The sequence below is a fragment of the Spermophilus citellus genome (genome assembly GCF_964194105.1).
Source record: "Spermophilus citellus genome assembly, chromosome: 6".
Classification (NCBI taxonomy): domain Eukaryota; kingdom Metazoa; phylum Chordata; class Mammalia; order Rodentia; family Sciuridae; genus Spermophilus; species Spermophilus citellus.
This window is the reverse complement of record NC_138187.1, coordinates 106,734,567-106,761,188: the sequence shown is the minus strand read 5'-3', so window position 1 is coordinate 106,761,188 and position 26,622 is coordinate 106,734,567. Positions and strand designations below refer to the sequence as shown.

The following is a 26,622-nucleotide window of genomic DNA, read 5'->3' as shown; positions in this document are numbered from 1 at the left end:
GTACCTTTATTTTGTTTATTTATTTTTATGTGGTGTTGAGGATCGAATCTAGTGCCTCACACGTGCGAAGCAAGCTCTCTATCACTGAAGCACAACCCCAGCCCCTGACAGTTTGTTTTTATGGTATTTGTTAGTTCACACTTAGCAAAAATTGTATATTTATTTAGGGATACATTGCATTAGGAGTTTTTAAAAATTCTAATTCAATTTAAAAAAATTTAAAAATAGTTTTCACATGTTTGAAATTTGAAATTTTTAATATTTCATTTGCATTTCCAACACACCTAGTGTCTATAATTAATATTTTTTTCCAGCATATAAACCTTCAGTGGAAATTAGCCTTTACCTGGTTTAAGTAAGAAAAGTGTTATTACTGAGATAAGAAAATAATAAACTTCATGACTTCAAATACATCTGTCTTATCTCAAACTTTTTTTTCTCTTTTCTTCTTTTACAAATAATGCATACTTATTTTTACAGAATTTAAAAAATTGGTTCAGTAGTTCTGGCTCTCAAGAAGTATTAGGTTTGAATTAAAGATCTTTATCACTTAATTTACATTTTGTTTGAGACTTGTGCTGGTTCAAAATTTGTAATAAGGAAAATGGATTTAAATTTGAATCGTATTTTTATAATTGGTAGGCTTAAATAGCTATTATATCATAAAGGAAGCAAATAGATTATAAAACCTCAAATAAAATGTTTGTTTTATATTTTTAGAATTTCTTCCTTTAGCAGATTTGAAAGGGAGGGAGAATAAGTGTAGAAGAAGGGCTTTGTAGGCTTAGTTTTTAAATCAGGGCACAGATACAAGAGATGTAAAGAAATATATGATAAGATATTTCAATAAGTGTGACCTAAGGAGCATTATAAAATTAATTTGAAAGCTTAGACTTAGCAACCACATGGGGATAGATGTATCCATACCCTAGACTGAATGATAAATCTTCTGTTTCTGTTTGGAGGATGGCCATAAATTTTGTTTTCTCCTAATAATTTTATTTGCCTTTTAAAATTCCCTATACTGGTTTTAGCATACCTGAAATTTTTAAGCAATTAATTTGAGGTTAATTTAAATTTTATGGTATGTATTACTGAGTCAACTGTAAGTAATTTTCATGCAAAGAATATATGTATGTATATATATACACAAACACACACACATACACACACACACATATATAATATACCAGCAAATGAATACTTTGAATGCTTATTGCCTGAACAATGTATGTTATTTTTACATGAAGAACTGCCCATTTTAATACATGTTTTACTACATAATGTGGACATCTCTCACCATGCACAAAAGTTAACTCAAAATGGATCAAGGAGCTTGATATCAAATCAGAGACTCTGCGTCTGATAAAAGAAAAAGTTGGCTCCGATCTACATATTGTGGGGTCGGGCTCCAAATTCCTTAATAGGATGCCCATAGCACAAGAGTTAATAACAAGAATCAACAAATGGGACTTACTTAAACTAAAAAGTTTTTTCTCAGCAAGAGAAACAATAAGAGAGGTAAATAGGGAGCCTACATCCTGGGAACAAATCTTTACTCCTTACACTTCAGATAGAGCCCTAATATCCAGAGTATACAAAGAACTCAAAAAATTAGACAATAAGATAACAAATAACCCAATCAACAAACGGGCCAAGGACCTGAACAGACACTTCTCAGAGGAGGATATACAATCAATCAACAAGTACATTAAAAATTGCTCACCATCTCTAGCAGTCAGAGAAATGCAAATCAAAACCACCCTAAGATACCATCTCACTCCAGTAAGATTGGCAGCCACTATGAAGTCAAACAACAACAAGTGCTGGCGAGGATGTGGAGAAAATGGTACACTTGTACATTGCTGGTGGGACTGCAAATTGGTGTGGCCAATTCGGAAAGCAGTTTGGAGATTCCTGGGAAAGCTGGGAATGGAACCACCATTTGACCCTGCTATTGCCCTTCTCGGACTATTCCCTGAAGACCTTAAAAGAGCATGCTACAGGGATACTGCCACATTGATGTTCATAGCAGCACAATTCACAATAGCTAGACTGTGGAACCAACCCAGATGCCCTTCAATAGATGAATGGATAAAAAAAATGTGGCATCTATACACAATGGAGTACTATGCAGCAATAAAAAATGACAAAATCATGGAATTTGCAGGGAAATGGATGGCACTAGAGCAGATTATGCTTAGTGAAGCTAGCCAATCCCTAAAAAACAAATACCAAATGTCTTCTTTGATATAATGAGAGCAAGTATGAACAGAGCAGGGAGGAAGAGCAGGAAGAAAAGATTAACATTAAACAGAGACATGAGATGGGAGGAAAAGGGAGAGAAAAGGGAAATTGCATGGAAATGAAGGGAGACCCTCATTGCTATACAAAATTACATATAAGAGGTTGTGAGGGGAATGGGAAAATAAACAAGGAGAGAAATGAATTACAATAGATGGGGTAGAGAGAGAAGATGGGAGGGGAGGTGAGGGGGGATAGTAGGGGATAGGAAAGGTAGCAGAATACAACAATTACTAATAGGGCATTATGTAAAATTGTGGATGTGTAACCGACGTGATTCTGCAATCTGCATTTGGGGTAAAATTGGGAGTTCATAACCCACTTCAATCTAATGTATGAAATATGATATGTCAAGAGCTTTGTAACGTTGTGAACAACCAATAAAAAAATAGAATTTTAATAAAAAAGTAAAAAAAATGTGGACATGGCTATTGTTGATATTTTTCTAATTAATTTATATTGCTTTCCACAAATATCAGAAGCTTTGTTGTACAAATGCCACAGAAAGAAAGTTCAAAGAAAAAATGAAATTTCAGATAAACTGTTGCTTGTCTTTTAAAAATTGTCATTAAGTTTGGTTATTCTGTTTCTCATCTTAGTTCATTTATTTCAGGAAAGAATTGACTATGCAGGTTGACTATCCCCTACACAGTATGCTTGGGACTAGAAGTATTTCACATTTTTAGCTTTTTAGGATCTTAGAATATTTGTGTATACATGGTGGATATCTTGGGCATGGGACCCAAATATAAACTCAAGATTCGTTTATGTCTATACCTTGTATCCTAAAGGTAATTTTATACAGTATTTTTAATATGCCTATCTTTTTACTATGACCTGTCATATTAGGTCAAGTATAGCATTTTCCATGTTGGTGCTCAAAGTTTTGGGTTTGAAGTCTTTCACATTCTTATTTTCCCAATTGAGATGCAGATAACCTTATTATCTAACAGAACACTTTAAACTTGTTTTCAAAATAAGCAATCAACATAATCTTTTGAAAAAAATATACTCAGAACAGTAATTTGAGATGTAGTATCACAAAATGGAAAGATCTAGTTATGCCTCTTTTTGTGACTTTAACCTAAAAATGATCACATGACTTCTAAGCTTTGTTTTCTTATCTCTAAAGCAAATGATTAGGACTTCTTTTATAGGTGGATTGTGAAAATTAAATGAGTTAATAAATGTAAAGCTTATTTATAATGTGCTGATAATAATGGTGCTCACTATCTATTCTAAGCTCCATGAGGAACCCCTGTCTGCATCTTCACCATTGTAGCCCTTAGGAACTAACACAATGCCTGGCAAATAATAAGGGGTTGATAAACATTTGTTTTTCCTACCTTTTTACATTGGTAAATAAGAGAAAAATTAACCATCTTTCATTTCTTATAAAGCTTATATATTAGTTCACCATAAATTGTTTCAATTGGTCCATAAGCTTCAACTAAGCATCTCTTTTTAAAAACTTTTTTATGCTCTTACTGCATCCCTTAAAAGTCTCTCAAACTCAAATTATTCAAATTTTAAAAATGTTATTTTATACTTATTTTGGATTCTGAAGTTGTTGAAACTTTCACATCGACTTTTAAGAATATTCTGTCATTCTGAAACCTTCCCTGTGGAAGTAACCAAGTTGAGTTTTGTGTGCAACAGATGCACAACATGGGAAAATTGCATGTCTCAATGAAATGAAAATACATCTTTCTTGAGACACGTGGGACTATAAATGATAGGTTGTTGTGTTCCTCTCTGTTGAAAAACAAAGGCTAAGTGAAAAAATGTCTATTTTCTCTTTTGATTATCACTAGTAACAATTACTTAATTCATCAGTCCATATGGTCAAAAACACAAGTGGCTTTATGGATATGAGTACTAAACCTGAGATCTGATCCTGCCTTAGGTACTTCTAAGTTGTATGGTCATGAGCAAGTCATTCAGCTTCTCTTGAGAATGTGTCCTCATTAATAAAAGCAGATAAGTTTTACCTTGTAAGAACTTTGTGATCTTCAGATGACAGCTGTTAAAGTTTATGGAGCTGTGTCAGAGTGTTCTGAATGTATAAATATACAATATTTATAAAAAGAATTTCAATTATATTGAAATACAGTTATCAAATTATTTTGAAGTAATATGGTAGCATATGGTTCTTTTTAATAAAGAGTGTTGTTGTGAACTTAATGATTAGTAATTTTTGAAGAAATTATGAACATAAATGATGTTTTGAAATACCTATAGCAACTCTAATATATTTGAAAGAAATGCCAAGCATCAGTTAGGTGTTAGAGAAAGTTATGTTGTAATTGTTTCTTCTCGTAAAAGTTTAGACTCCTTGAACTCTATCATCTCCAAGTTTAAGAACCCCATGATATACTAATGCTAGTTATTTTCGTGAACAGTGTATACTTAAAGACATATTTCCATTCAGGGTGCTTAAAATATATTTTTCAAGATGATATCTTATAAATTACTTGGAATTAAGTTTTGTAAATGCCAGATTTTAAAGTCTAAGATTTTTGATATCAAAATATTTTGTTGCCTTTACAAAGAATCTTAAGTTGGGATACAAATCTTTAATTAAATATGCAACTTATATAACTGATTTATATCATGAATTATTGTTTCTAGAGCTTCTCTTTAAAAGGAATTAAATTTCTTTTCTCAACTTACTACCAGGATCAGCCAAGATCTTGCTCTCATTGCTCGGGAGATCAACGATGTAGCAGGAGAGATAGATTCAGTGACTTCATCAGGCACTGCCCCTAGTACCACAGTAAGCACTGCTGCCACCACCCCTGGCTCTGCCATAGACACTAGAGAAGAGGTAGGAGATCTTCATGGAGAAATGCATAAGGTTCTTTCTTTTCTTTATTTCTTTTGCTTTTAGCTTTTTGCTTAGTTTTTTTGTTTTTTTTTTTTTTCAGTTTTTTTTTTTGGGGGGGTGGTGATATGTCCACCCTTCCTGTTTGCATGAAGCTCTGCATTTTCCAACTTTGCTTTAACAAATTTCTTTTATGTGTTTGTAACAAAACAGTAAAGGTTAACATTTGGTCTACTATTAAGATGGAGGTGGAAAATAATTTAGAATAAGAACTTTGCCTGCAAATTTCTGCTCCGTGGCTTTACATGAAATGTGAATCTAAATGGTGTCTGAAAAGCAAACCAAAATTTGATATGATAAATGCTTGTTTTGACTGCTAGTTAATGAGTTACTATCTCTAATAGCAAAAAAAAAAAAAAAAAAAAAAGATAAAAACACTACAGTTTTTACTGCTTTAAGTGATAATTATGTTAATGAATTCATACACAGTTATATACACAGGGATATTTTTAAAAACAAAGATGTATATTATGTATACATATACACACTATATATGTATGTGGGGTGTGTGTGTGTGTGTGTGTGTGTGTGTGTGTGTGTATGTATAGATTTTCAAAGTATTCTTATAAACTCTGAAATTTAAGTTAACGTATGTAGACTATTGCCTGTACAAAAAAAATCAGGACCTCTGGCAACACAAACCAGAGGACATCATTTTACAAAACGTTTTCCAGAAGGCGACTTTAATTTATAAAATTAATAGTACTATTGTCTCTTGTCCCTCAGTATCAGTGGGGAATTGATACCAGGATCTTCCCTTCTTTCCCACTGTACATATCAAAATCTGTCCCTTATGTAAAATGGTATAGTGTTTTCATATAACCTATGCACATTCTTTTGTGTACTTTGATTCACTTCTTAATTAGTTATAATACCTAATACAATGTGAATGTTACATAAGTCATTGTTAAACTGGATTGTTTTCAGAGTAATGACAAGGGAAAGTCTACAAATACAGGGTTTTTGTTGTTGTTGTTTGTTTTGCTTTTTAAAGAATACTTTCAGTACTTAACTGATGAGATTCCTGGATATGTAAGGTTGACTATATTTTCTGGCCATGTTGGCTATTTTAATAGAGAGCAGAAATGCAAGCAAAGGATCAGCATTTAAAAGAATGATTTGTGTAGTTCAGGGGTTGGTAAACTATTGACAGGAAATTCCTGTTTTTATATGATTTAAAACTGAACTTTTTTATGTTTTTAAGTTGTTGAGAAATATTAAAGGAATATAATAACTAATAACTTTAAAATTATATGAAATTCACCTTTCAGTTTCTGCAAAATTTTTTCACAGTGTAGACACACTCATTTGTTTAACTATTGTGTATGGCTATTTCTGTGCTACAGTAGACTGCAAAACCTGAAATATTTATTATCTGTCTCCTTACAGAAAAATTTTGCCAACCCCCAATACTAGTGACTCCACTTTTTAAATTTTATAATATAATGTTCTGAATAGTAGCCAAAAATGGCTAACCTTTTTGACAAATTTAATTCTGATAATCTGAGCTGATATTTTCCTCAGTTGCTTTTTGTTATATTTCTTTTTAGTTCTTTAATAGTCACTTTTCATTTGTTTTTCCTTTATATGTTGTCTGATTTAATAAGTGATATTTCATCAATCTGTGTAGAGTTTTGTTACCACATTGATCAATTTTAAATTGTAACTATATATGAAATCATCCTTATTGGTGTAAAACATAAAGATCTTCTTGGTGGCAAGACATACACATTTCGCTGGTACATTTATAATGATAATATTATTTTTTCAGCTTTATAACTAAATTTTACCTAACATGATTATACATTCACTCAAACTCTGTAGAATTACTCAAACATTTCATTAAATAGACTTTCATTTTTCCTTTTTGTTTTATTTCAGAATATTGTACTAGAGTTTATTTCCTCTTCAGTAAACCCAAATTTGGTAGTATTGAATGTCTGTAATTTGCACTGTAGTATATCATTGGCAGTATATTATTCTTACTAGAAGGTATAATTTCTATAGCATTGTTAAAAGTTTATCTAAGAATAAAATATTTATGTGGATTTAAATTTTTTTCCTCTTGTAAATTTAATTGAAATTTGCAATTTATGTATTTTATGAAGAAATTTGTCACTTGGATTTGGGAAGGAAAAAAAAACAGAAAACTAAAAGAAAAAGAAACATTATTGTATACTGGTAAGGCAATATGAGTAAAATGAACTTATTGTCCATCTACATAGCTGAGTTTTTTTCTATTTAGCATCTATTTTTCATTTGAAAAAATTTTATTCAGAGACTAATTGATTTTAGCATAGTTATATATTTTAGATTCTGAAAATAAAATCTATGTAGATGAACATCTATTTCATAAAAAATACTTTTGAAGTGCTTACTTAAAACGTAATTGGTTTATTGAAGATGACATGCTTCTGTTACTACTTGAGAATGGAATAACTTCTAATCATAAAATTTATGCAGTCTCTATGCTTTTCTAATTTATTCTGTTCTCATAAGGGTTTGCTTTTGTTCTGTTAGTTGGTTGATCGTGTTTTTGATGAAAGTCTCAACTTCCGAAAGATCCCTCCATTAGTTCATTCTAAAACACCAGAAGGAAACAATGGTCGATCTAGTGATCCGAGACCTCAAACAACAGAGCCTCCTGATCATCTAACAATTACAAGACGGAGAACCTGGAGCAGGGATGAAGTAAGTGAACTGTAGACATTGACATATGGCAGAGGAGGCAAGCCCTGTAAGTGGGAAAAGGGGAAACTAATTCATAGGGCTGAGGAAAAAATGGTTATTCTGATAGAATGAAATTTCATCCCAACATCACTTTATATCCAAATAATTAACTCTAAGTGAAATAAGTTCTTGAATGGCAAAAGCAAAACTATAACACCTCTTAGTAAAAATATGGGTAAAACTATCTTTGAACATTATATAAGGGTTGATTTCTTAAAAGACACAAAAAGTTTGACTTTAAAAGATTGATAAATTTTAGTATACTGAAACTAAGGACTTTGCGGCTGGGAAGCATGAGACCCTGGGTTCAATCCCCAGCCCCCCCCCCCCGCCCCAGAAAAATTAAGGACTTTTATTTAAAGATACTTCAAGGAACGTAAGAAGACAAGTTACAAACTTGTGTAGCACATATAGTACAAAAGATGAATATACAGAATATATAAAGAATTCCTATGGATCAATAGAAAACACAAAATCAACTCAATAGAATGAATATTTTCAAAAGATTTGAACAGCCGGGCATGGTGGCACATCTCTATTTCCTCAGCAGCTCAGAAGGCTGAGGCAAGAGGATTGTGAGTTCAAAGCCAGCATTCGGCAACTTAGTGAGGCCCTAAGCAACTCAGCAAGACCCTGTCTCGAAAAAAAAAAAAAAAAAGAACTGGGCTGTGGCTCAGTGGTTAAGTGCTCCTGGGTTCAATTTTTGGTAACAAAAATGAAAACAAAACAAAATGAAAAAACAAAAACAAAAGATATGAACAAACATTGTACAAAAGAGAAAATACAAAGACATAGAAAATAGGAAGGATATGTTTAACTTCATGAGTATTCAGAGAAATGGTATTTTAAGACAATAGTGAGAGTATAAATCATCAGTTACAAATTAAAAAATCTTAAAGTGTTAAGTATTGAAAGAGAATGTGGCTACATGGACTGCCTTACATGTTGCTGGTGGAGGTTAAATTGGACTGTCTTACATGTTGCTGGTGGAGGTTAAATCAATGCAGTCATTCTGGAAAATAGTTAACTTATTTCCTACATTTGAACATAGAGATGTAGCAGGATCTTGCAGTTTTCCTGTTACTATGTATGTAAGGAAAACCTTTTTCCATTGACCAAACAAGGCACACACAAACATATTTATTCAGTAGATCCTTCTCTTATCCATGATTTGATAAGTTCTAAGACCCCCAGTGGAAATCTGAAACTCGATGGTGCTGAACCCTATTATAAATACTAGTTTTTCCTGTGTGTGTGTGTGTGTGTGTGTGTGTGTGTGTGTGTGTATGGTAAAGTTTTTTTTTTTAATAGTTGTAGATGGACAGCATGCCTTTATTTTATTTATTTTTTTATGTGGTGCTAAGGATTGAACCCTACGCCTCACACATGCTAGGCAAGTGTTTGCCATTGAGCTACGGCCCCAGCCCAACTTATGATTAAGTTTGATTTATAAATTAGGTATAGTAAGAGATTAATATAATAATAATAAAATAGAGCTATTATAATAATATTCTGTACTAAAGTTTATTTAACATGATGCCTCTCAAAATACTTTATTGTACTTTCCTCATCCTTCTTGTGATCTCAGATGATACAATGTCAATGTGATAAGAAAAAGTAAGGTTAACAACATAAACATTTTGACCTAGTGTTAGGTTACTGTGTAAGTTTATACATACATTGGAACATCAGCAGATGATCTGATAATCCATGGCTACTAAGTGACTTGGGGGCAGGGGTGTATGTAGCATGAATAAACTGGATAAAGTGATGATTCATGTTCCAAGTGGACTAGAACAGAATAACAGGAAATTTCATTATGCTAATCAGGACAGTGCACACTTTAATTCTTATGAATGGTTTATTTCTGGATTTTTCAGTGTAACATTTTCAGACTATGGTTGACCACAGGTACCTAGAACCATGAATGCAAAATCACAGATAATGGGGGACTACTTTTGCTACTACTATTGTTATTATCATGTTGCTAATAACAAAAACTTGGAATCAGTGTTTATCTTGGCAAAAAAATATGTAAACTGATATGTTTACAAATTGAACAGTTGTAATAAAAACAAACTACAGAAATGTGCAATGATATGTTTGAATTTTAGCAATATAAGTGAAAAAACTAAGTCTCCAAAGATTATATATAATGTGATTCTTTGTCATATATTTTTGTTAGCATGCAATTTTTATTGTTTTTTTAAAAATCTATTTGTACAGTTAGTACTCCAGTATTAATTTCAAACTGTAAAAAGAATGTACTTCCCAGTGGTAACAGGCCACAACTATTCATCTGAAAAGAAACCAAACTCTGCCTCTGAAAAGTTTACTAATTACACAGTATTACACACTAATAAACACTGTAAATAATGTTGGAACTTCAGTATTTAATATAAATCACATGCTGCCTTTTCTTTTTAAAAATTTTTTTTAGTTGTTGGTAGACATTTTTAAAATTTTTTTTTTTATATGGTGCTGAGGATCAAACCCAGTGCCTTGCACATGCTAGGCAAGCACTCTACCACTGAGCCACAACCCCAGCCCACATGCTGCCTTTTCTAATGCTTACGACATTTGTTTAATATCATTTAGAATAAACACTTCATGAAAATGCTCCATTACACTCACACATGAAGGAACTGATACACAGAAGAGCAACTAATTGAGTAAATGGTAAATATAACAAACAGAACACTAAATCTAGATAATCATACATCTGTGATCTTACTATCTACAGTCCTACCTATGACTTAGGACATACTGCCAAAATTCTACATAAATAAACTTAAGTTAAAATGACAACAGTTTCAATGCATGATGACAAGATACATCTCTAGTCTGTATAATACGTGATCATTCTGTTAACAATAAATAAATGTTAAGGTGTTATGATCATATCTTTTTCATATTTTATTTTTAACTCTTTCTTTGTTACATAGTTTTAAACTGTTTTTAAAAAATGCATTTCCTTGTTTATTCTCTTCACCCAGAATTAACATACTGAATTAGGAATAGATGAAGAAGATAAACTCTGTCCTGGTATAGGTGAAAATAACTTAGTTCTACTAATTAAACATTTCTTTGTCATTTATTAGTTGTTGCTATCTTTGTCATATATTTATAAAATTAAAAATATATGCCTTGATCTAACAAATATCATAAAAAGGAAAGATAGAGAATGATAAATGGAATTCGTGATATTGTTTACCTTAACAGGAAGACAGAGAGATGGGACGGAGTATACCATCTAAACTGAAGTAGATATATCAGTCAGCCTTACTGCATAATAGACAACTGAAAAAGTTTTTGTGGCAGAGAGGTTAACCCAGAGTTAATAGTGGGCTTAGCTGTACAATTAAAAGTTGCAAGTTGCATCTAGATTTGCTTCATGTATTTTTTTATACATATGACAGCAGAATGGATTATAATTCTTACTACACGTATAGAGCACAGTTTTTCATATCTCTAGCTGTATTCAAAGTATATTCACACCAATCTGTGTCTTCATACATGTACTTTGGATAATAATGTCCATCACATTCCACCATCATTTCTAACCCCATGCCCCCTCCCTTCCCCTCCAACCCCTCTGCCCTATCTAGAGTTTGTCTATTCCTCCCATGTTCCCTCTCCCTATCCCACTATGAATCAGCCTCCTTATATCAGAGAAAACATTCAGCATTTGTTTTTTTGGGATTGGCTAACTTTTAGCATTCCATATATCTTTTGTAGTACTTGGGCCAGTAGGCTTACTGGGGCTTTTTCTTGTTATGGTACCATTAGAGAGGAAGCCCTAACATGCAAGCATATTTCAAACCTTTGCTTATGTCGTATCTCTGAACATCTCATTGGCCAAAGCATGTCACATGGTTAAGGTCAAAGTCTGAGGGTACAGAAATATCTTCCTCCAGTGGTGGTGGAGACAGTGGAGAAGTGAACATTTATTTTGAATACTATCTACTCTTGACTGATTATTGGTAGATCCTAGTTATTTGGAGAAGTGGTAGAGTCATTAGATTACTAAAAGGATAAAAAAAGTTGCCCAAGTGGACCAGTGATGTATGTCATGAATATTGATTCATGGTTAATTCTGTGAACCTACAGACCAGTGTTTATAGAAATTTTTAAATTATTATAAAATGAACATGTTATTAGTTCAATGACACATGCCTGTAGTCCCAGCTACCCAGGGGACTGAGGCAGGAAAATCATTTAAATTCCTCTAAGTGTAATAAAATAATGTGCAAGAAATCTTTATTTGTAAAAGAGGATGGAGATATCTAGAAAATATCTCAAGGTTATTATCAGAACTTTGTTTAATATACTGAACTGCAATTTATGGGGTAGAAAAGAGAGAGAGATCCTCTTCTGTGTATAATCTTTCCTTAGACTACCCTGCCTTTTGTCACTCCTTCCTTATTTGTGTATGTCTTCCACTTTAATTTGGCTTACTTCCTCATTACCCACACATCTTATTCCTATTTATCCTCCTTGCCTTTATGTTGCTTTTCACATCCCAAGAAACTTTATCCTTCACTGGCTTCACATTCTTGTCATTTGTAAGTTCTAGTTTTTCCATGACCACATCCTACTTATGTCACTCTTACTAAACTCATTTTCATTGGAATTCTTACAGCACTACATCACAAAATTTAGCATATATTTACATGCTTTTTGTAAAATATTTAATAATATTTCCTATATATGACTATTATCCCCACCTCTCACAGGTCTTCAAAGCATATTGACATCCAAGACCATATCGAATTTTCTGGGTTTTCTTACGAAGTATTGATATAGGTCTGGCAATATAAAGAGGCTGATTTTGGAACATCTGGACTCAAATTCAGTCCTTTTCGTGAACTGTACTAGCTTTGCTTTCATGAGTTATCCCATTGCTTGACAAACTACAGCTCTTAGACCAAATTTGGCCTGTCACCTTTAATAATGTTTTATTACAACACAGCATTATTCATATGTTTTTAAATCTTTTGTGAATGCTCTTTCACTTTGCAAGAAGAAAGCTGAGTTTTGGTAGAAACCATATTGCCCTTAAAATCTTTCCTGTGCACTTACAGAGGTTTGTCAAACCTCTGTATCTCAACTGGGGTAGTACTAACCCCATCACAAAAACTTAATATTTTGAGTAAATTTTGAAAAGTTTGTCTTTCCCATTATATTCTGTTTAGAGAGGAGGGTTTGTGCTCTTCTTGATCTTTGTTTTCATATTACTTGGTGAAAGAATGAATAATACAGTTAGTGTGCTCTACGTTATTCATATCTTCCCTTTTATGATAGTTTGAATGGAGTATGAGAGTCATGACAGTAATTAAAGATGGGCTAAATTAGAATTTTTTTCTTCAAAATAGTATGACCAAAACAATATGGAAACTTGACAACAGAAACTCCTTTATTAATAATGTTTGATTTTCTTTATTTCCTTATATATTACTCTAATTGCGTTCTTCCTTATTTTTTCATTGAAATTAGCATAAATACTACATACCTGTATACTAAGTTGTGAATAGTGTTCTTAGTAGTTGTACAATTCAGTGGTAGTATTTTAATATCTACTTTTTTTCTTTGTCTGTTTCAGGTCATGGGAGATAATCTGCTGCTGTCATCTGTCTTTCAGTTCTCTAAAAAGATAAGACAATCTATAGATAAAACAGCTGGAAAAATCAGGTACTTGTGGTTACTGGAACCTCCTTTCCATAACAGTTACCTCTTCCATTTTTTTGAGCCTGATATCACAGCTATGAAGAATTAATAAAGTCATTGGAACTGAATCTCCCTGCTGCCTTTACTATCTTCTTTAGTTTGAAAATATAAGTAATAACCATAGCTAACAAATGCCTTTGATATTCAGCCCCTTTATAATTGAGAATTAACACCTGTAATCACTGACTTGTAATTAATAACTTGTATTAATAACCAGAAACATTTTCCTTTTCTACAAAAATAATAGTAAATAATTTAAATTAACAGACTTTTGAGGGTTCTTTTAAAGGCCTCAGACTTTAGTTTCATTTTCCTCATTGGTAAAAGGGACATTATTTGACTTAGGAAATGTATATAATAAAGGCACAAGACAAGACTAGTCTAACAGGCACAACACTTGAGGATATTTCAGCTTTGCCACTTACTAAGAACTTGAATACTCCCTTTGTTTAATCTGGCCCCAGTTTTACCATCTTGTAGAGGAATATGTATACCTTTTTTTAATTGATTTTTTTTAATAATGACAGCAAAATGCATTATATTTCTTATTACATGTGTACAGCACAATTTTTCATATCTCTGGTTGTACATAAAGTATGTTGACACCAATTTATGTCTTCATACATGTACTTTAGATGATGATGTCTATCACATTCCACCCTCCTTGCTAATTCCCTGCCCCCTCCTCTTCCCTCCCACCCCCTGCCCTATCTAGAATTCATCTATTTTACTCAGCAATAGAAGAGAATAAAATCATGACATTTGCAGGTAAATGAATGGCCATTGGAGAAGACAATGCTAAGTGAAGTTAGCCAATCCCCAAAAAACAAATACCGAATGCTTTTTCTGATATAAGGAGGCTGACTCTTAGTAGGGTAGGGAGGGAGAGCATGGGATGAACAGAGGAATATGTATACTTTTATTGACTGCTCATAGAGTTGTTGTAAGGAGAAGAAGATACAAGTCTCATACATGAACATACATACATAGTATATTTATTTTTTAAACTGAGGCCCTGAGCTTGACCTCTGCAGCAGTCTGCTGGTTGGAAGGGACCATCCTGCACCAAAGACTAGGCTCTTGCAGGTGTCTGCCCTGCCCGAGAAGGGGTGAGCTGGGCCTACTGAGAGCCTAGAACCCGTGTGGCTGGTGTGGGCAGTCTGGGATGATCTCGGCTCCCGTGGTAGTCCACTGGTCAGAATGGGTGGTCCTGCACCAGAGGCTGGGCTCTGGCAAGTGTCTGCCCTGCCGGGAAAGGGGTGGACCAGGTACACCTGGGCCCTGCAGAGGCCGATGTTGGTGGATCTGGGTCGCTGGGCTTGACCTCCCACGGTAGTCTGCTGGTAGAAAGGGCTAGAATTCATTTCTTAAAGCCTGAATGATAGGTTTGGCTTCTTAAGTCCATACCATATTTACAAATTATCCTTTAAAATAAGCTTTTTATCCCTTTAAGAGTTTTGGCTTTGTTTTATTTTGTTTTGTTTCTTGGTGAATCAGGAAACTTATTTAAGTATTCTAAGCCATTTTCTTTTTTTTTTTTTTTTTTTTTTTTTTTTTTTTAGAGAGAGAGAGAGAGAGGAGAGAGAGAGAGAGAGAGAGAGAGAGAGAGAATTTTTAATATTTATTTTTTAGTTCTCGGTGGACACAACATCTTTGTTGGTATGTGGTGCTGAGGATCGAACCCGGGCCGCACGCATGCCAGGCGAGCGCGCTACCGCTTGAGCCACATCCCCAGCCCTCTAAGCCATTTTCATCAAAGTAAAATGTCTGTGGTTTAATAATTTTAGAACTTCTATGAATTCTTAGCACTGTCTGGCTAAATATAGACTTTTCCAGTTGTACAAGTTATTTTCCTAATTCCCAGTACTAGTGCTGCAAGGACTCTCAAAAGAATACAATACTTTGCTTATTCCTTAATATCACAGTCAGTAGCACAACAGTTCTTAAAAATATGACTGGCAAGGATGTTTAGTCTTTTGAGTTTAGAAAATTTGATAATAGATCAGAAGAGTATACTTATACCAGATTCCAGACCCATCATTATATTATTAAGTATGGTTATGCGTAATCGTAAATGTTCCAGATTTGAATGTATATTCATGAATTGCATGGCATATTGACCTTTGAAGAAATACCATTAAGGACATTAATTTACTATTTAAATATTAATTAGCTATCAATAGTAAAAACTTACTTTCTTAATGTTGTACAGTGTTGATTTTTACATAAGGCAGTTAAGCTACATTTCCAGAGTGACTCATTGAAGAAATTTTTTAAAAAATTAAAAATGGTGGTTAGTATTTACATTTTTCTAAAGCTGCTGAATCATGTCTCATAGATGATAAAGTATTGAATAAAGGTAAATGCCAGGTTTGAAAGACAAATCAAAATTTGGTGGTACTTTATAAATTATATTAAATTTAGTTTCCAGTATAGGATATTTATCTCTAAAATAGTATTTTTTTATTAAAAAGATAAAAGTTTAAAAGTTTTTTTAAATCTTGGGCTGGGAATGTGGCTCAGCGGTAGAGTGCTCGCCTAGCCACGGGCAGGACCTGGGTTCGATTCTCAGCACCACATTAAAAAAAATAAATAAAGGCATTGTGTTGTGTCCATCTACAAAAAAAAAAAAAAAAATTCTCTCTCTCTTTCTCTTAAAAAAAAAGTTTCTTAAATCTAATAGATTATATATAAATACAGTAACATTAGCTGAGTGCAGTGGTACATGCCTGTAATCCTAGGGGTTCAGGAGTCCAAGGCAGGAAGATTGCAAGTTCAAAGCCAGCCTGAACAACTTACTGAGGCTGTAAGCAACTTAGTAAGACCTTGTCTCAAAATAAAATATAAAATGGGCTGGGGATGTGACTCAGTTGTTAAGCACCCCAGGGTTCAATCCCTGGCGCCAAAAAATAAAAAAAAGTAACATGAATTAAGATGTACAAAAATAAACAATAGTAAGTTCTTCAGTTTTCAGTGTGTAAAATAATGTTTACACTTTGCTCCACTAATAAAGTTGTCTACTCATATATAGAGGTTTTAACACAATTGTTCATACCTCATTCAGCCTATTTTCACCTTACTCTTACTTTACTTAATACTGTATATATTCTGTCAAAACAAACTTGTGTGTTCATTGTAAGCATCCATCCTTTTTGTTTTGCATTATTTTATTTCATTTTGTTTTGAGACAGGTTCCCACTGTTACCCAGACCGTGTCCAAACTCCTGATCCTTCTGGCTTGGCCTCCCTAGTAGTTGGGATTTTAGGCACATGCCACCCCATCCAGCTAGTAACAGTTATGTTGTTAATTATAAATATTAGTTAAATTTTGGAGGTTATGTCAAATCTACATTTGTTCTATATTTGTTTTTCAAAAAAAGAATGAGAAGAATATTGAAGAGTTTATTCATGTATTGATACTATCTAGTTTCATTTTTAATACAAGTTTTTCATATGTGTTAATTAATTGGTCCTATTGGCTTAGTATTTAATTCTCAGTTCAGGCAGGTTTTTACCCCCCTGTGTAGCTTGGAGAAGATATATTGTTTTTGGAATTATCATTATAATGAAAACATGTTAGGTTTTTAAAATATGAAAGTAAAATGCTTATTCCTTTTTTATTTTTAGAATATTATTTAAAGACAAAGATCGGAACTGGGATGAAATAGAAAGCAAATTAAGAGCTGAAAGTGAGGTCCCTATTGTGAAAACCTCAAGCATGGTATGGCAATTTTTCTTAAGATTAAGATATTTCAGTAATAGAGTTTTATTTTAAGGAAAGATAATATACCTATTTTTGAGTTATTTGTTAGTTTATATTTGAAAAAGAAGATATAAATGTACAAATTTGAAAAAATCTTTTTCCTTTATCGGACTATCACAAAGGAATTTAAAATAATAGGTTGATAATTTCAAAAGTACAGAGGGCCAGAGGGAGGAATATTTTTTCACTATTAACGAATCTTGTTCTTTTTAATAATTATACATTAAAAATAGCAATTTTAAAATAAGTACAAACATTAAGTTGATGTGAGTTATTTTCATTTACTTAATTCATTGCTTGCCTCCTTTTAAAACAATTTGTATAGATTTCTACTACAGAGTAGAATTCTAATATTAAAGCTGAAGTTTTTATATATATTTTTTCCCAAAGAAAACTCTAAGACACTTATTATAGAGTTATTATAAAGTCAATCAATACAAATTTTGTCAAAATCTTTGTTTCTATAATGGTAAATTACCTTGAACTTTTTATCTTCTATCATTATTGTATTGAAAAATATTACTCAATTTTGTTTTGAAAGATTCTAAATTTGAATTTTGTTTACCGAGTGTCATAATTATTTCATATCATGTTGTTACTAAGTTGTATCATGTAAATGATATTGAGAGTTTCAAATAAAATGAGTGAAATTCATTGCTTGTCATTTGAAAATGTTTTATTTATAATAAGCTGATTCTTGTTATTGCTTTCCTTGCAGGAGATTTCTTCTATTTTACAGGAGCTGAAAAGAGTTGAAAAGCAGTTACAAGGTAAATTTACTACTGAATTAGGTATAAAGCGCTAATAGCTAAGAATAAGTGCATTCTAAGAGATATTTCTTAAAATATTTTTATCATTATAACAATGTTTGATTAAGTTTTATGACACATGTAAAAATATAGCATTCTACATATTCAAATTACCCATAAAAGGGAAACTTTAAAACTTGATGAAAAAGTTAAAAATAACTGGGTGCATTGTAATCCCAGTGACTCAGTAGGCTGAGGCAATAGGGTCACAATTTCAAGGTAAACCTTAGCAACTTAGCAGGACCCTGTCTTAAAATTTAAAAATAAAAAGGGTTGGAGGTATAGCTCAGTATAGCATTCCTGGGTTCAATCCTTGGTATTAAAAAAAAAAAAAGGTTAAAAATTTAGTAAAGTTAAATCTTAAGCATATATTAGTGCTTAGATGTGAAAATAGGCTAGATGTTATATTCTAGGTACATATTTAAAGTGTGTAAATACAGCTGAAAATGCTTATTGATAATTAGAATTATTTGACAATTGTTGGCATAACTTCAAATGAACTTACGTTTTAATGCAGATAAAATTTGCATAGATCAACCATGAGATATGAATGCATATTGGCTACAGGAACTAGAAGAGGAGGGAAAAAAAAATGAAAGAGACTCTGTTTGCCTTTTGAACTTTGACAGAGATATTCTTACTCATATCAGATCTAGATCATTCATTAATACTTGTCTTGACCTAGAAGTCCCCAGTGGTACAACAAGAAAGTTCTAGGGCCCTCTGCTATTTCTACTCAGTCTTTATTGACTATGATGGGCATAATATGTTAGACCTACCTAAGAGGTTCTTAACCTTTATTCAGGTCCATCACATCTAAGTATTATGATATAAAACTCCCTAAATTGTACAGTTTCACAAAGTAGATTAATACATTTTTGAATAGGCTTCTAAGAGATTCTTATATGATGCTTGCTTCTCCCAAATCCTTACTCAGCTTGACATCAGGTTGAAAATCACTGTTTGGGAACTGCCCTTGACTACCCAAAGATCTTTGGTCCCTTCTGTAGCAGTACCAAGGTCTGTTTGCCCTGCTGGGTATTAGTATCTAGGCCCTAAGAAAATGCTTTGCCTTCTTTGAGAGAAAACTTATGCACAGCTGATAATCCTGGCAGGAGACTGTGTAAATAACAACATGTTCTGGTAGCACTCAAAAATGCTGATATTCTTCTGGCCTTGACAGCCTTGAAGTGACTCTGAATCCCATCTTAGCAACAAACTCAATTTTCTGAGTGCTAAATGGGGCTCAGGTGTTTATTAAAACCCATAACCAATACTTTCACTATCTTCTCACAATAATAAAAGCAAATTTCAGAAAGGTCTTCTTGAATTCTGCATCTACAAATAGCAGTTATGTAACAGTTTCTGAAATGCCCAAGTGATTTTCCACAAAAAACACTCATGTCTGTATAATCTACAATATAGATTAGCCACAGAATTAAAATACTCTTTTAAATATAGTAATGGTATTGGAAAGATTAGTGACAATTAAGATCGTATACACACCAATAATTGAAGTATTACCCAGATCAAATTTAACTGCATCTACAATTATATCTTCTTCCCTCTACTTTTTTTACTTTCTTTTTTCTTTTTTTTTTCCTCAGCAATCAATACTATGATTGACCCAGATGGAACTTTGGAAGCTCTCAACAACTTGGGATTTCCTAGTGCTATCTTGCCATCTCCACCGAAACAGAAATCCAGTCCTGTGAATAACCACAGCAGCCCGGGTCAGACACCAACACTTTGCCAGCCAGAAGCTAGGGTTCTTCTTCCTGCTGCTGCCTCAGTCTCAGCTGAATTTGAGAATGCCGAATCTGAGGCTGATTTCAGTATACATTTCAATAGGTTCAACCCTGATGGGGAAGAGGAAGATATTACAGTACATGAATGACTTTCTCTTGATTGTTAAAACAATTACCTGTGGAATGTCTAGGAATTATTGGAAGCAGCATAGTATTGACATACAAAACAAGACAATTTGGTCAACTACAATCTTGTCATCCCTGTCTTCTTAATTTTATTTATTTTTTTACCTAAAATGAAGCGTCATAGTAGTGCTTTCAAACCATTTAGATAACCACTTGATGCACATATAGGGAAAAGCAGATTGTGGCAAATTTACCTTTTGTGGTTTTATGATTTTTAAATTGAATTATTGTATCCTTTCCCTTCATAGATCTTTGTTTTTTTTTTAAGCCATGCTGTGACCTACAAGCAAACTAAATATCCCCCTGACTCCTGTGCCAAGCTGCTCCCTGAAATGGACTTCCTCTTCATCTGTACAGATTTGTTAAACATTCTATTTGCTTCTTAATGTTAGGTTTATATTAGTACTCATTACCATTGGACACAATGACATTGTTCTCCACAGTAAAGCAGACCTTTTACAACAGTCATTCTGTGTCCTAAAATTTTCCAGCATAGATGTGATTTATATAACTTTGTTGCTACATAACTTGTCTTGGGGTTTATGGAGATTAACCATTATGTTTGCACTAAGATTTACTGGGAGTGGTAGGTGGACATATCTATATCAATAAGGACTAACCATCTTTTATGTATATAGGAAATTGATAATACTGTATTTGTTTTAACCCCACAGTGTTTTACTCCACTTTCAAAAAGATCAATTTGGCACTTTTTTTCAATTTTTTTAAATGGAAATAAGATTTTGTCCTCTCATTTTAGATTAAATGATAACTAGAAAGATTAAACTAGACAGATAGATTAGGTGGAGTATATTTTTAAAACTAAGAACATGTATATTGGTCCTGTGCTACCAAGTTTATATGTGACAGTTGAAAAAAATTCCCCCTGAAATAATCATGAGGTTAAAATTTTCTTCATTAGGAAACTTGGAGAATCAGTAGTTGTAAGATTAGTTGATAGTTTCACTCCCAAGCAATGAATTGCTTCTGTGTGTTTCCCTGTAGGACCCAATAGTAAATCCTGTCTCAGTTTTAAAACACATTTATGAAGACCCTGAAAGACAACGATGACAAAGGCTTTTGGCTTATGCTACTAAACAGAAAGCCTATGAAAAATATCTTTGATAAACTTTTTATTTTTTTTTTCCTTCCAGTAAGTTCACATTTGGGTGACTTTAAAAATAAAGTAATTATCTTTGTGTTTCCAGAACACTATAATTTGGGTGAATCTTAGTTAAATATTTTTAGACCGGGATTTCCCCCTTGATTCCAACAGCCCCTAAAGGTTAAACTGTAACTTTTGTGAAATAGTCTTTAATTTTAATTTCAGCAATAACCGGTTCTACCTTATTTAAAGAAACAAAGTAATTGTGTACTTCAGAACTTTATAGGATTTTAAAAATCCTGCACTATTGGATCAATTAATAAAAAGGCAGAGTCTTTTTGTAGAGTTGTAAAAACAATTCTGTTGTATACTGGATTTCATGTTTTTATTTAAACAAACAAAAGATAAAGAACTCCTTGTAAAGCTAATTTCCCATTGTATCTAATAAAGGAAGACTAAAAAAGGTTTTAAAGTACATAAAAGGAAAGATAAAAATGCACTAAAGGAATAAATAAAACGTTCAAACAGGGTCAGTCCATTTGAAGAAAAAGTTGAAAAAATAATCATCATTGCTCCCTCTTTTGTTTAATGTTTGGGTACTGATCATATCCACATGGAAGTAGAAGGTAAGGAGTTAGAAAATTTAGCATTTACTCTACTTACGTTATTGTTTGTTTATACAGTTTTGTTCAATTACAAACATTTGGCCTTTTACTATGTTATTTTTATTTTGTATGAATACATTATTCTCCTTATTTATTTTTGTTACATTTATTACTTATGTTATTTTGTTAAGCATTTACAATTCCATTTTTAAATAAAGTGTTTCTGGAACTTTATGCAATGATTATATATTTTATTTCTTCTACCATTTGACTTACTAATAATCATCAATTAGTAAAAGAATCTTCCAGTTCTAATTAATATGTGACCATTTTCAAACCTCATATTATTTTCACTAAAGAAAACATTTTCTTAGCAAATTATAGTAAATATAATTCACTTAGCTTAATACATTAATGTAATATATGCATACAAAGGTCTTTATGATATATATGTTGGAAGCAAAGTAAAAATTTAAAATATCTTGGACATCATAAATTTGAGAAATGTCAATTGGGAATTCGTTTCTTTCATCATATCATTTAAGCTCAAGAATCTTGAATGGGGCTGGGGATGTGGCTCAAGCAGTAGCGCGCTCGCCTGGTATGCGTGCGGCCCGGGTTCGATCCTCATCACCACATACCAACAAAGATGTTGTGTCCGCCGAGAACTAAAAAATAAATATTAAAAAAAAAATTCTCTCTCTCTCCTCTCTCCTCTCTCACTCTCTCTTTAAAAAAAAAAAATCTTGAATGTCTCTCCCCATTACTAATCAAAATTTTTCTAAGTTTTATAGCTTGACCTTTTGAGACTTTCCATAAAGAAGCCCTGGTCTTATGTATCTCTATACCTAATACAATCTCTACCACGATTTGTAAAGCTCTTAACTAGCTTTTCATTCCTCTGTACACATGCCACTTCCTCCCCTTCTTTTCTGTTTATCTATAACCCTCTGTTCTTCCAGGCCCCACTGCTCTCTTCACAAATCTTCCCTCAGGTTGGGCTTGGTGGTACATGCCTGTAATCCCATGAGGCTGAGGCAGGAGGCTTGCAACTTCAAGACCAGCCTGGGCAATTTAGAGAGACCCTGTCTCAAAAAATAAAAAGGAATGAAGATGTAGCTCAGTTGCAGAACACTCTTGGGTTCAATCTCCAGTACAGCAAAAAAGAAATTGACCCTCAGTTGACTGCACCACTAACTTTTATTTTTCTTCCCCTCTCCCATGAAACATATACATAGTCTTCCCTTCTGGTCACTAAAATACTCCTCATTTCCTTGAGAAGATCATACATTTTCAAACTTGCTTCCTTTGTGCCCTTGGATTTACTTGCCATATCTGTGCATGACAGAATTCTAACATTAGGAAAAGAAACTAGATTTGGATATTTTAGATCCAGGCCCATTTCCTGTTAGCTGTAAGAGCCTTCCTTCATGTTTGGATCTGCAAAATAATAAGTCTTATTATCCAGGTCTAGTTCAAGTGACTTTATGAAGTGCTTCTCCTTCAAAAAAATCTCTGATTCTTATATATTCTCATTGTGTTTTCATAGCCCCCTTGGACTCAGCTGTAACTCAAATATGATCTTATAAATCTCAGACCTGAACAAATAAATCTAGTACTAAATGCCTGACACATATCAGGCAGTATTCTCATCACAGAGAGTCCTAGCAGTGAACAGAAACAAACCATTGTGCTCTTAGACCTTAAGATTCTAGAGTAGGGAGGCAGGAAAGGTTAATTAAATGGGTAATATTAGATGGAAAGACCATATTGTACCTTATGTTATAGTGAATTGTTTATGTAGCTATCTCTCAGTAGATTGAGTGCTTTGAAAGTAAGTGCATTGCTGCTCAATAATGTTGATTCTCTTATGTATATTTTAATTAAAGTTTCCAAGAACTTTCTGTGGTCTGGCTTTCAACCCTCCTTTTCCTCTGAGCACCCCTCTCTGCTCTAGTTAGACCCAAAAGTCACTTTCACTTAACTACAAAGTTTAACACTAGATTTTAATTGAAGTTGAGGAGGCTTCTCTTGTTCTGTGCTGCTGCTGCCTTGATCCCTGAGGGACTCACTGAGCAGTTGAATTCTACCTGGAGTTACATGCAAATTCTCCAAGAAATAATCATCTCCAGGGAACTTTACATCTTTAAGGAAATCTGTGTTCGCATTATTTAAATGTTAGGATGAACAGTACAATGGGAGTCTAACAGGAATATCTGGGCTGTAACTCTTAAGTTGAAGCTTTGTTTAACCTCCTTGAGATCTAAATGAGTTCCCAACTCTCTTCTTTCCTCCATGTATATCGTTCATTAGCCTGGTATTGCCCCTTTTTCCTTCTTTTCTACATCATTACCATGAGGTCAAAGCTCCTTGCTGCCCTTCTGTCTAACACAACACTTCACCACCTGAACCTGATGTTTGTTGTATGTCTAATACTCTTTTTAGTGCCCTTGCATGTATTACAATATTGCAAGCATTTGTTAATTGAATCTTTCAGAGTTATTATTACCACTGTAACTATTAGTACTACTACGATTACAAGGTCTCACCTTGAACTGAAGGTAAAAAATTCTTGTAATTTTGAGGCATGGTGTATTAGACCCTAGAAATGTTAGCCCTCATATAGTTAAGTCACCTTTTCCCTATTTTAGGTAATTGAGACATAAATAGAACAAGGGGTGGAGGGTTATTTATTGTTAGGCAATATATAAACTATTTAATGTGTGTCTGTTAATTCTCACAACTCACTTGTAGAAAATGACCTGTTATTATTCATATGTTAGAGATGAAGGAGCTAAGGCTTCCTGAGGCTAAGGAACTTATTCAACTCTCCAGGTGGGATTTAATCATGTCTAATTGATTTGGAAATCTGAATTCTTTGTATCCACCCTTCACTAGTTCTCACCTGGCAACAGCTGCTAGAACCTGGACATGCTAGCAACCTGAACCCACTCTTCACTGTGCTGACCTGCAACAGTGACCACAAACCTAAAGAGGTTTTTATGTCTTTCTTCTGCTTTTGAATAGAACTGGATCTGAAATCCTGCCATTTCTCTTAATAACTTCTCTAGTGGTGACAAGTAATAACCAGATGTTAGGAATAGTCTTCCTTATGTGGAACACAGATCCCTTGAGAGAATGAACTAATTCCTAGACATCTGGATTGAGTGCTTCAGGGAGGATGCTGCCAAGAACCATGTCAGTTTGTGAACCAGCTATACAATAGATTTTAAAGAGGTTCACCCCAGATCTGCAAATATGAAAATGGTGAGTACAGCCAGGGTGATCATGTAATCGCAATGGTTTGGGAGGCTAAGGTAGGAGGATCACGAATTCAAAGCCAGCCTCAGCAATTTAACAAGGCCCTAAGCAACTCAGTGAGACCCTGTTTCTAAATAAAATATAAAAAAAGGGCCGAAGATGTTCAGGGGTTAAGTGCTCCTGGGTTCAATCCCTGGTATAAAAAAAAAAAAGTGAGCCCACATCAGAGCTGTTACCAATGCTTTGTTTCCCAAGCTTTGTGTTTCAATACTTGTTTGTGAGCAAGGCAAATTAAAATGGAGAAAAGGAAACACCTCATTGAATCAGTAGCATGAGCCCACATATTTATCAGGACAAACTGGATAGAGTGAAGCAAGAACTATTTCCTTCTTGGGGAAAACAGCATGGAATCTGACACTTGTAGATAAAATAACAAATATAGGGGGGCTCTGATGGAAGTTTGCAATGAGTTAGGGTAGTGGTGGTTGAGAAAAAGAAATTTCTACCAAAATTGAGAAACTCAAAAAATTCGCTTCTCTTTTTTTTTTTAAATTTTTTATTGGTTGTTCACAACATTACAAAGCTCTTGACATATCATATTTCATATATTAGATTGAAGTGGGTTATGAACCCCCAATTTTACCCCCAATGCATATTGCAGAATCACGTCGGTTACACATCCACACTTTTACAAAATGCCCTATTAGTAATTGTTGTATTCTGCTACCTTTCCTATCCCCTACTATCCCCCCTCCCCTCCCCTCCCAACTTCTCTCTCTACCCCATCTACTGTAGTTCATTTCTCTCCTTGTTTATTATCCCATTCCCCTCACAACCTCTTATATGTAATTTTGTATAGCAATGAGGGTCTCCCTCCATTTCCATGCAAATTCCCTTTTCTCTCCCTTCCCCTCCCACCTCATGTCTCTGTTTAAAGTTATTCTTTTCTTCCTGCTCTTCCTCGCTACTCTGTTCATAGTTGCTCTCATTATATCAAAGAAGACATTTGGTATTTGTTTTTTAGGGATTGGCTAGCTTCAATAAGCATAATCTGCTCTAGTGCCATCCATTTCCCTGAAAATTCTATGATTTTGTCATTTTTTATTGCTGCATAGTACTCCATTGGGTATAGATGCCACATTTTTTTTATCCATTCATCTATTGAAGGGCATCTGGGTTGGTTCCACAGTCTAGCTATTGTGAATTGTGCTGCTATGAACATCGATGTGGCAGTATCCCTGTAGCATGCTTTTTTAAGGTCTTCAGGGAATAGTCCGAGAAGGGCAATAGCTGGGTCAAATGGTGGTTCCATTCCCAGCTTTCCCAGGAATCTCCAAACTGCTTTCCAAATTGGCCGCACCAATTTGCAGTCCCACCAGCAATGTACAAGTGTACCATTTTCTCCACATCCTCGCCAGCACTTGTTTTCTGTTTGACTTCATAGTGGCTGCCAATCTTACTGGGGTGAGATGGTATCTTAGTGTGGTTTTGATTTGCATT

The 26,622-nt window shown here is 33.6% G+C and overlaps 1 protein-coding gene across 13 annotated transcripts in view; it reads left to right on the top strand.

Moving 5' to 3' along the window:
• The window catches only part of CEP170 (centrosomal protein 170), a 127,763-nt gene extending 106,648 nt beyond the window's left edge, over window positions 1-21,115 (top strand). For 7 of the 13 annotated variants that reach the window (XM_081300504.1, XM_081300497.1, XM_081300500.1 and 4 more), the window contains 6 exons: window positions 4,984-5,161; window positions 7,709-7,879; window positions 13,521-13,609; window positions 17,273-17,366; window positions 18,127-18,178; window positions 19,825-21,115. In XM_081300504.1, the coding sequence (XP_081156630.1) occupies window positions 4,984-5,161; window positions 7,709-7,879; window positions 13,521-13,609; window positions 17,273-17,366; window positions 18,127-18,178; window positions 19,825-20,114 (874 nt within the window). In that variant the 3' untranslated portion in view covers window positions 20,115-21,115. The remainder of the gene's footprint in view (window positions 1-4,983; window positions 5,162-7,708; window positions 7,880-13,520; window positions 13,610-17,272; window positions 17,367-18,126; window positions 18,179-19,824) is intronic. The other 6 variants (XM_081300502.1, XM_081300498.1, XM_081300507.1 and 3 more) reach the window with 3 other exon arrangements.
• The last annotated feature ends 5,507 nt before the right edge of the window (window positions 21,116-26,622 follow it).